The sequence below is a fragment of the Harpegnathos saltator genome, unplaced genomic scaffold (genome assembly GCF_003227715.2).
Source record: "Harpegnathos saltator strain DR-91 unplaced genomic scaffold, Hsal_v8.6 scaffold1, whole genome shotgun sequence".
NCBI classification, from domain to species: Eukaryota; Metazoa; Arthropoda; class Insecta; order Hymenoptera; family Formicidae; genus Harpegnathos; species Harpegnathos saltator.
In genome coordinates, this window is record NW_020229872.1 from 1,095,602 (window position 1) to 1,107,495 (window position 11,894).

At 43.4% G+C, this 11,894-nt stretch overlaps 1 protein-coding gene across 3 annotated transcripts in view; it reads right to left on the reverse strand.

The window, feature by feature from the left end:
• LOC105189013 (acyl-CoA Delta(11) desaturase) overlaps positions 1-8,332 on the reverse strand; it is a 33,530-nt gene extending 25,198 nt beyond the window's left edge. Inside the window, exons 1-2 of one of the 3 annotated variants that reach the window (XM_025305469.1) lie at positions 8,281-8,332; positions 2,330-2,649 (exon numbers count right to left, since the gene is read on the reverse strand). Coding sequence is in view for 1 of the 3 variants with exons in the window: in XM_011150816.3 (XP_011149118.2) it covers positions 748-782 (35 nt within the window). In the remaining 2 variants the exon portion in view is untranslated. Of the gene's footprint in view, positions 1-747; positions 1,364-2,329; positions 5,060-8,280 lie in introns of those variants that run through there. The other 2 variants (XM_011150815.3, XM_011150816.3) reach the window with 2 other exon arrangements.
• Between the last annotated feature and the right edge of the window lie 3,562 nt (positions 8,333-11,894).

Sequence of the window (11,894 nt, forward strand, 5' to 3'; positions counted from 1 at the left end):
CGGGACATTACCGTGAGTTTCAAAACATGAGAAGATAACACTATCTCAATGAAAACTCATGTATCGAGTGTTGTGGCAGGATTGCACGGATTGAATCAAACTCCCACGTCGAGAAGATTAGCCTGAATTATAATTATCAACCAGAATTAGAATTACCACCACAAGACTTTATAATTAGTTAGAGTAAAAAGGAAGAGTAAAAGAGTAAAAAGGAATTGTGTTAACGGATATCGCAAGTAAGACAAAATATACTATCACAAATTACTGAATGTCCTATGGTAACAGATTGTAGTAATTAAACTTATAAAAAAAATTGTAATAATTAAAAATTGTAGTGATTAAAAATTGTAGTGATTAAACTTATAAAAAAAATAAAATAAAAAAAACATTAGAACTCCACTATCCCTTCCTAATTATTTAATCTCCCGCCGATTGATCGATTCTTCTTAACTAATCCCTAATTGCCGCAATTCGCAATCTTCGAACGGCTCGGATGCGAATCTCACCCGATTCGATTCGAATTCGAGTAGTTCGTACATCTCTACTATCTTATCTCAGATTGTCATCGAATCTGATTGTCAGTTTCCGTCAGCCAGTATCCTCAATTTCGTTGCGTGACTTTCTTCCGCGAATATTTTCGCTTCGAAAAACGAACGATTTGCGCAAATCGGCCGCGTTTGAAAGTTGCGTGAGCGGTGCCTTCGAGGGCGCGAGTTTTCCTCGGGAAAGCCTGTATTTTCTAAGTACCTGGGAAAATCTCTCACTTTTCGTGGCGAAAGCATCTCGGGCGAGATCACACCGCGTAATCTTGAATATGACGATCACGTCACGTCGACAACTCGTTTGACTGCTCTGCGTGTCTCAATAAAGGATCTTCCACCTGTATCTGATGACCGACATGTACACCCACGGTAATCGATTCTGTCCCTTGGAAATTTTCACAAACTGAGTAACGACTACGTTTCTACACTACTCACAGTCCATGCACGATTGATAAAATAACTAAAACTTACGCTCGCTTATGAAGGATTGAGGCCTGGTCTATAATAGATGTTGTAAGCTGTAAGCCGTAAGAACTGGCTAATTATAGCCGATTATTTTTATGATAATTGACCATTATCGTAGACCAGGCCTCAATCCTCCATAAGCGAGCGTAAGTTTTAGTTATTTTATTAATCGTGCATGGATTGTGAGTAGTAGAAACGTAGTCACTTTCTCAGTTTTTCAAGCGACAGAATCGACTACCGTGGGTGTACATACAACTCACACGAAACGAACAAGACTGCAACATGCCCGAAGTCGATAACAAAGACATTTGGAACTTATCATCAAACGTACTTTGAAATTGCAGCCAATTATATTCGCCGCGTAGTGTAAAAGTGCGATAAGACTAGTCGCATTTAATGTTTTTCCATGTGGAATTTATGTAAGTTTTTCTTTTTAACTTCAGATTTGCTTGTGGTAAATGTGCGAGTGTAGGATAGAGTAAAAAAGTCGACCGAATTAACGCGATTAACAAACGAAGACGTATTTCAATCGAGCTCGGTTCTGAGAACCAGAAATTCTGCCTTTTTCGGCCAATTTTCGGCTCGTTTATCGCCCATATACGATTTCGCTGACTAAATATAAAGCAAACATCCGGCTAGATGTTTAACTCAACTACTCAGCGTCACTTTTACACGCATGAGCGTGCTTCCTAGCCATTTTACGTCACGTCATTTGATACGTTTAAAATACACGAAGTAATAACAACGAAAACAGATTCACTTGACAGGGCAACCCTCTAGATTGCACAGCAACGTAACAATCGCAGTACGAGAACAGAAATATAAAAAAAGAAATATAGTCTCGTAAAAAATGCATACAAAAAGTATGAGCATAATTCAATAAGTTTATCAGATTTATATTATATTATATAATGTTTGATAAAAGTTCTCGTACACACACACACATGTATTAGAATCTAGCGCGTTTAAATAATTCAGTGCCAGTTTCACTGTTCTTAATTAACTTAATCGACAAATTAGCAGCCACTGAAATCGACCAATTGCATTTCTCGTCAAGCGGAATCCAGCGAGATTGGCCGATCGCGGTTGACTGAGCGAGTCAATCGATTAAGTTAAGTCGAAGCAGCTGATGAAGCTGGCCCTTGAATGCTTTGAAGCGACCAAGAGCGCGTGAAGAGGACTCGGGCTAACGCAGCGATTGAATTGTTCACAGAAACACTACGGCGAAAAGATCTCACGTCAGATCTAGAGTGCAATCCACGCGAGCGAGATTCGTGAGCGACTTGAGGAAAATCGGCGTCACTAGGAGATGAGCGACTTACGGTCGGTGCGTTGGAAACGCGCGAGGAAACGCGCGGGCGACGAGAACTCCGGCCGGGTGATTTGCCTCCGGGGGATAGAGTGGTAGAGTGCGAAGAAGGCACTTGCTGCTGCCGAACGGTGACGAGAACGGGAGCGCAGAGCGGTTTTCGCGGAGGACGACGCTCCTGGTGATCCGCGCGGATGATCCGTCCTGACTGCGAGTTCACTACCAAATACCGAGATGCAGGAAAGTATGTCCCACTTATCAGCTTGGCGGCCGCCCCGGTGTAAAAGCGCCTTCAACGAAAGCCCCCGTCGTGTGCTCGTCCCACCGGTCGTCCTGGAAAGAAGCGGCGAGTACTCTCACAAGGGGGGCGGAATCTGAGTCGTCGCAAAAACCGAGAGTAAACCGCTGTCGTGCGATTCCGATTTTCGAAACCGTCCGCCCTCGTTCGCTCTCCGGCCGTTTTGCACATTACTTTTGTCCGTCCGTCCGTCCGTCCTTCGATTCTCATGCTCCCGATTTCGACGATTGCCAAAGCGACATCGGCGACGCCGCCGCATGCAATCGTACGCAAATCGCACGCGTTGCGTTACGCTCTTTCGTGTCTCTTCCTCGATTCTAATTCGCATCGTCGTTGCGCAAATAACGAGAGCTCTGCGCGAATCGAGACTTCGAGCACGACGAGGCACGAGACGAAATTTGCTGCTCGACGAGCGAGGACGAGGACTTCGCCTTCTCCGAGTGGAAAGTGACTCGCTGCTTTGCTGCGAGAGCGCCTCGTTACTTTACGTCCGTAAACTTCTGGGCCATTATCGTGTGTCGGCACGAAGAGCGTCGCAGCGATGCTTTTTCGATGGCTTTGTAAAATTGTTAATTGCACTTGCCGAGATGTACTTGGTCTCGGTCCAGGAAGTCGCAGATATTCAGGCCGGCCGTTAAGCTCACAACTGTGACGGGCGCTAGGCGGTAAAGTGACGCGGGACGATAAAGCAGCGGGACGCTACTTTCAGAAAAAAAGATTGTTTTTCGTTTACGTCCTCCTTCGTGTGTTCCACATTGTTTAACGTATCGAACCGTGGTAATTACCGCGGTAATATCGCTGAAATGCACGCTACGCTAGTGAAATTATTTATAAAAATTCATACAAGTACGTTTCTTCTCATTATCGCGAGGTTCATTTTTTATCGAGCAAAACTTCCTTTCGCACGACTCTCGGTGGTTCTCAGCCTCGTTTCTCGACCTCGTCGTGAGTGTCCGACGACATTCGCATGGTCAGAAAGAACGCGCGACGTCACAGCGGAAATTTTTGACATATGAAAAAAATATTTGAGAAGAGGAGGGAGAAACTCCAGGGGGAGCAGCAGTGGTGACGAACAAGTTTGCAGGCCGCACGTTAAGGTACACGTCCCAAAAGAGCCGGATATTTAATCAAGATAACGTCGTCAGGATATTCGATACCTGGAGACCTGGATTCATCGAAAACGACTAATCGGAGTTGAGAAGATCGCTTGAGAAAAAAGGAGCGCTGGAATGCGCGAAAACGTATCATTGCCGCACGACAAAGGTACGAAAAGTCTTCAAGTTCCTCCAAGAAGAGAATAATAAAGGTTGTCGATCACACGAATGGGACAATACCCGGCGGTACAACGACAAATTGCTCAATTCCCTCCGGCACTCCCGATTGTTACTCAACTTTTCTGTATTACGTGCGAACGGAACTGCTGCTGAAATGAATTTATCCCGTTTCTATGATAACAACCTATGATGGCGTGATGCGTCGAGCAGGCTACATTTAACGCGGAGTATAACTCTTCGATAATTTCCCTCCCTCTTATCGAGTCTCAGCCGATTCGGTCGGCTGTGGCAAACATGAAGAGAAATATTCAGAGAATATCAAACGAATGTTCCCATTAACCTCCCCACAGTTTTTTCCTCCGTTAATGGCTGAATTCTTCAGCGCGTCGAAACGGCACGACGAAAAGCCGGAATGTTGTTCAATGCGCGAAAAAGGAGAGACGCGTTTCTTCCGAACGGATCTCCCCTGCGCGTCGCCCTGCGCCGATTTTCGAGGCTCGATTCCCCGTATCCAACGTCGTTTCGCAATTCGACGAGAACAAAAATCGCACGATACCGCACAATTTACCGCGCAGATCCACGAAATAGTTAATGCCACGTTACGGGGCGACGGTTAACGAACGTTGTGCCGGCCGCGACGCTGCAATTTGGATCGCGGGGCAACGAAAGTCGCGTTTTGCGGTCTCCTCTTGTTCACGGCGAAGAGGAAGAAAGCACCGTGGAGAGAAACGCGTCACTCGCGAGGCGAGCATAAATTTCTTACCACACGCTCGCGGATGACGTCAATTTCCCGCGCAATGAGATGAATTTTCTGCAAATCTCCAGTCGCGGACTTTAATCACTAATCACTCTAATCACGCAAGGTCATTTTTTTCAACGGCCGTTTTTTCTTAAAAAGAAAAACATACAAGTCGAGCGAATGATCAGAGGACTCCCTCGTGGATTGGAAATCGAGGATCTCGGATAGAAGATCAGTATTTAGCTGATTGCGAACGGAAAGGAATCAATCGAACTCTGATTTCAGATTCTATATCGCAATCCACGGCTTTTTGCCGCTTAGCTCTGACCGTTGCGCCGTTTGCACGCACCGCGCAATTCTAAATCGTACGGACATTGCGTATCACCTCAATTGTCAACACCAATAGCTCGCTCTCGCTCTCTCTCTCTCTCTCTCTCTCTCTCTCTCTCTCTCTCTCTCTCTCTCTCTCTCTCTCTCTCTCATACATAACCATCGCATTACCACACAAACGAGCCGGTTTGCCAGTCGAATGAATATTTCTTGTATCGCGACACAGCGATTGATAAGTGACGTTATTGTTCGGCTTCCATTTACATTTCGACTTGTGTACGCGATAAAGAGTAACATGTCAATTTTTAATTTCAAATAGTTCACCTTGTATTTTAAGCGGGCAACACCCATTCATTGAGCAACGTTTATTGATAAACCAAAAATAGAACTTGACGCAAGGACATTTGTTCCTATATCTGTGTGTTTGTTGTTTTAATTTTAGATACCGTGTGAAAATAATATATGATACACGGAGGGAAATTGCGAGAAACAATAAAACTGATATTTTCCGTTGTTGCCAGCTTGCCAACGGATAACGCGGGATGAATAAATTATTTTTTTCTGAGACTTTTAGTAGATTTCCTACGTTATAAAATTGACATGTTATTTTGTATTGCGTTTCGCAATGTGCTACAGTGAGATATCTCCCCGGCATTTAGCGGACAAGAAATACCATCCGGGGCAAAAGCCTAAGTCACACGAGTCGTCATTAAATGCGATACATGCTAATTCCATTGCTTTTTTTCTGTTTGCGAATGCTCCGTGTCATATTTTCAATGCTCCAGTCCAAGTTATAATCAGCTCATAAGTTGCTGTCAGACGTATCATCCAAGTGCTCCTTGTCATATTTTGGAGCATTATGTCATACAAGAGCTCTTTCGCGGAAAGAGAGATGAATGCTCTAAATGATACCTTAGTTGTAAATGCTCAAAATGCTCCTCGTTAAAAAGATTAATAAAGAATTAATATTTTATTTAAGTTCCGTTTTCAGGAAGCCTGGGAGCTCACTTCACAACTGATATGTTAATTACACGACACACCTCGTCGTGATTAATGTATTATATTTAACGAGTTAAGTTGCGCTCGGCTTTTCAATTTTGTCTACATCAACTACGTGTGTGTATGTGTGTGTTAACCGGCCGTAAGATATATTAAATTACTAAATACAGTACCAAGCATAAAATGAAACGTAAACGTGCCGCAATGAGATATATATATATTCGACGAACACTCGCGTTTTTTCATAATAACTCGTAGTAACCTACAGAGATTTATCGATATAATTTCATCGGTATGAATTATATTTTCCTTCGCGTTATGTAATATACAAATCTCGCGCAATATTTAATTATATTTTTTTGTACGCGCTTGTAATGCAGCGTAATGGTTACGTAATGGTTGCGTAATAAATATGAAATTAAATTCTAATGAGAAAATTAAATGCATGAGAAACCGATTAATGCAGAAACTGAATTAATGCCGAATGCGAACCGAAGGCGAACACGTGCGACACGAATTGACAGTGACGTAATAATCCGTCACAGAGCAAACGAGACGTAAAGAAACACACGGCCGGCTGACGTTCCCGAAGAGACAATACACTGCATTATGCACAACACAAACGGACTTCGTGTCTGTTTGTGTCGTGCATATATCTGCGCCGCGCCGAAAAAGCGGTCGTCGCCTCGACAAAGCGCGCAATGTTGCGCGACTAAGTGATAACGAGGTTTCACGTCGCTCCGTCAAACATTAGTTGCGCATAAATTGCTAGTGCAACGGCCAATATTGAACTAGACGAGAGATCGTTCGCAGAATTTCGTCAAGGCGATACTTTCCGGTCGCGATCGCTCTTCTTTCGTCTTCTCCTCCTCCTCCTCCTCCTTCTCCTCTTCCTACTCTTCTTTTCAATCAACTCTTTACTCACTTACTCACTTTAAATCAACTCTCGGGCGAACTATGCGCGGTCCGTGACGACACGCAAGGCAGGATTCGACTCGCGAGAAAAACGCTCAGTTTTTCAGAGCAGACAAACAAATTTTGCTGAATCTCTCAATAACTTCAACGATTATCAATAATTTCGTCGCGCGAAAGATCTCTCAGCTCGCTACGTCCTCATAGAAATGCCATCGTCCGCATAAGTTACACGCCGGTGAAAAAGCGTCTGTATTTGTGCTTGTAAATTACATAACAAAACAAATATACCCGATGAATTAGTTATGGTCAAGATTTTCGGTTTAGTGCTAAACGTCACTTTGCAGCGCCATTAATCCTTATAATCCGGAAAGTCATCACGGTGGCCTGACGAGAGCCTCATATTTTGCATCGACGTAAAAGAAAAGATTCATCTTAAAGAATGTGAAAGTCGCAGGAAAAATCGCAAGGACGCAATATGCGCAAATTATCAATTAGAGCAACGACCAAGACACCTTTATTCCTTTAAGGCGGTTACCGCCAGCTGGGAAATGATCGCAACTTGTCACGAGATCAACCATGTTTTCGCAAGAACCAGCTGAGCAATTTATATCCTTCCAATGCAAATAGCAATATACATCATCGTTATGAATTATGTATTTTCCTTCGCGGTAAATAATCTCGCACGATATGTTGTTCTGTATGAATTTATTATAACTTAGAACGTGTAATAAACATAAAATTAAATTCTAATAAATTAAACGTAGCAATATACGCAGTAAGTCGACAAGTTCACTCTGTATCCTTATGAGTCACAGTCGACCTCGAGAACGTTGTTAAAGATTGATAGGTAAACATCCATATCGCGCGTTATTAATTCGTGAGTTATCGTCGCCGAACGAAAAGTGGCATGAGCTAAGAAACTAACTGGCTTCGTGAACGAATTCACACCAAACTCGATTCGCCGGAGAAAAGCAACGGCGAGAGGGAACAATAATCGCCCCGACGCGACGCGTCCCTCTGCAAAAGAGAAGAAAACCGAAAACCCGGCGACGAAGAGGAAACACCAGCGACGACGACGACGACGACGACGACGACGACGACGGCGGCAGCAGCGGCCGGAGAAGTCGGCGACCGACGCGTCCCTCATTAACGAGGGTTGCGCGGTTCTGCCTCGCGTATGCACCAGCACCCTGCTACCCTCAGATGCACCCCTCTCGCGCCCTCGCACCCGCGAGATCCTCGCACTGTCCTCGCCGGTCTCGGCCACCGCCTGGCTGACGAATGCAGCCGTGCATGCGTGCACGCGTGCATGCGTTCGCAGGCGAAGCCGAGCTGTCGGGAAATTTCAGCCTTTCCCCGGTTCGGCCGGGAGATACCGGACGAAAAAAGCGACGAAGACGATGCCGTACCAGGAGAGCGCCGGCTGGCCCGATCGATCCGCGACGCCACTACTGCCATGTCGCCTGCCGTAGTTCACGGCGCGAGAGAGCACTCGCGGCGGTTCACCCAGTCGATAAGGGACGAGGGAGAGAGCGGGACTCAAAGTGGATTCCGCGCACAGACTTCAATATTATACACTAGACCGATAACTGGTCTCTTTAACGCGTCTCTTAAAAGTAGCTATTACAAGGGAATTTAACTGCACCCTACATGCATTTTTACTTCAGAAGAATGTTGATATTTCCTCCTGCAATGTCACGTTCAATGACACATTCGATGTTCCTTCAATGTATAGAGTACTAACGGGATCTTGCAATGCGCATGTACGCACGATTTTATGTTTTGCAAAGGGTCACTTTTATACATGAAAACCAATGGAAGTTCTCAGTTTAACTTATATATATATATATAGAAGTCGATGGCGAGTCCGTTCTTCTCATGGGTCGCCACGTCGGAATGAGTGACATCATCTTGTTTATTGTTTACTTATAAACTCGGTCATCGTATGATGTTTTCTGTACCTTGATTATTTCTTAGACGATAGATTTTTTTCGACTGAACGTTGTGCTGGAGTCACTGTTAATAACGTTTCTGACCGATTTGGACTCTAAACGCTCAGAGAGAGAGAGAGAGAGAGAGAGAGAGAGAGAGAGAGAGAGAGAGAGAGAGAGAGAGAGAGAGAGAGAGAGAGAGAGAGAGAGAGAGAGAGAGAGAGAGAGAGAGAGAGAGATTAGTGACGTCGTGAAATATGGCCTGGGTCTTACTCGCTTTGAAATTGAAACTATGGTCGATTGGTGTGTTTTCGCTTAGTATCTGTAGCGAGTTATAAATGAAAGCTGATCTTTAGTCGAGACTCCAACCACAAAGTTTAACCGAGAATAAACAACGTGTGTTTTGTGAACTTTTAGAATTGCATTCAGTAGTACTCGTTGAGCTACGTAAGATAACGCTACCCTCCAATTTTTCCCTTCACCGGAAGCGCTCGGAGATGAAGATGTTGCTGTAAAACTGAAAAGCAATTGGACAGGACTTTGCATGCGACTCTAAAAGTTCACAAAAAATTCCTGGCTTCGGGAATATGTCGCTCTACAGTTTTAAGCAATTTTACATTAACAAATTAGCTAATTATACGGGGAAGATATGTCACATCAAAGTTTCGCATAAATTCTACGTATGTAATATTTATAAGTCACTTGACTCAGGTAATTAAGTTACTTGAGTCAGTTCAATAATTAATTAAGTTCACTAAGTTATTTAAGTTTTGTTACTCTCGCGATACGAGCAAGCGAAACATCGGAGCGAGTGTCGCAACCGCGACTTCTCCAGTCCGTGCTGCCACACGCGGCGTGTTTGAAAAAGTAAATGCGAAGCAAGGCGAAAAAAAGGTGTGTGTGGGTAAAAATGCATAATAATCTCAGGCAACGTTATTACATATTTACATTATGATAATGTCCTAAATTGCAATAGCGGAAAATCCTATTGCAGCACGATGAATATCTCATATCTTTTTATTTCTCTATACGTTTTTCTATTCGATGCATTGCACTGTCGACGATTGCATATCGGCAGGCACCGATTCTTTCATGAAAAAGTTCTTCAACATCTTCTTCGTGTCTCACTGCATCAATTCTGCGTCGTTTCAACTATTTCGATCAAGCCCGAGTCCACACTCATCTGCATGCGAGCAATTTGGCTCAAAATCTGAAAGTCAGATATAAAATATGAGCGGGAGCACGATTGGAGCGATACGAATGACTGACGTATTCTCTGCGCGATACTTTTTTACAAATTGATACGACGCGTACTCTTCGAGATGTACACGTCGAACTTGATGTAAAAATCATCGCAAGGTAAGCCGAGTAGATATTGCCGTGAGAGCACACCGAGGGGGAAACGATTGATTTTCTTCTCATTCGTACGCTTGCCTCTGCACGCAAAACACACATATGTGTTATCTTATCGAACCATGTGATTTTAGATGGACGAAGTTTTCGCGAGATTATCGCGAAATTCGAACAACGATAACGATGCAGTCGCGGTTCTCCGCGGAAGTCTCGCACGCGATATCGATCGAAATTATCGTTCCTGTCCCCCCCCCCCAACTGTACGTCGCGACGGCGACGGCGACGTGTAACATCGACCGGCGTCGTATCAATAAATGGGTTGATCGATTCTCGCTCCTCGATTGAATATATATAGGCTCATTAGCTCGCTGATCGAATTTTCCGCGTAATAATCCGTTTGTCCGTTTCATCGCGGAGTGCGTTCTACGTTAGATATGACGTTTCGTGCGAGTGAAATCGTTTGCAAGTAGAAGATCCAGCCCGACTCGTTTCGTAATCCGTCTTTCTTCGACAAGACAAGTGATGTCAGACTTCCGGTGAAGTCTTCGAGTAAAACGCGCTTAAAAATCTCCTACGTCTCTCGCTCTCTTTCTCTTCCTTCATCTCTCTCCCTTTCGCTCTCTTTTCCTCTTGGTGGTTGTTCCAACTTCTTGGTAAGTTAATCCTTTGAAACACGTATTTTTCAGAAAATCCGACATAAAAATTTATATATGGGGGTTTCTGGGGTTGCTGACGACGAATCCGTTATCAGATTTTCGAAATTCAAGATGGCGGATCCAAGATGGCGGACACAAAAGTGAAAAATCGCGATAATTTCGGTGACAAATGGGTATTGTGGGGTTTTTGGAGTCGCAAATTACGAATCCGTTATCAGATTTTCAAAATTCAAGGTGGCGGTCACAAATATGAGAAATTAACTAACCGGAAGACAAAGTCAGGTAAATTTATTAGAATTTCATGATCCGCCAACTTGAATCTGCAATTTTGAACAATGAGTTTTGGACCTCTCGGATTCGTAATCAGCGACCTTGAAAGCTAACCAAAGTACAATTTCAGCTAATCATATAAAAATTTTATGATCCGCCATCTTAGAAAATAAATTTTAGAATTTGGACTTCAGATTCGTAATCAGCGAGTTCAAAAACTAACCAGAGTATGATTTTAGATAATTTTATGTACATTCTATGATCCGCCATCTGGAATCCGTCATCTTGGAAAATTAATTTTAAAATTTGGACCTCAGATTCGTAATCAGCGACCCAAAAAACCCCCAAATCTTGATTTTGAGCAAAAAATTCACTCATAGTTCGTGGAAAATGACTTTTTTCTCTAAGATTATGTACTTTTCACAGTTTGTTTATTTGTAATAAATGGACAACTTATGCAAAACACTTTTCAACCTCGCATATATGTTCCCATATCATATAAGAAGCTAAAAAAAATGCAGAAAACCCAACAAGAAACCCTCAAATATGAAATATTTCATGAAAATGTGAGAATAAATAGGTGGTAAGTTTACTCACCACTATGCTTCAAAGGGTTGACTGATAGTTAAATCACATGTTCATCTTTGTTTCTCCTTCGAGACTTAAACGAAGACAGACGTACGATATAACCATCAGTTAACTTAGCAAGAAGTTGGGGAACACAACCAGCCCTTGAAATAATTTCTTTTCTCTCACTGTTAGATCCTGACTGGCGCCATCTACAGTGACGGCAAGCCAATGGCGAGTCAAGAA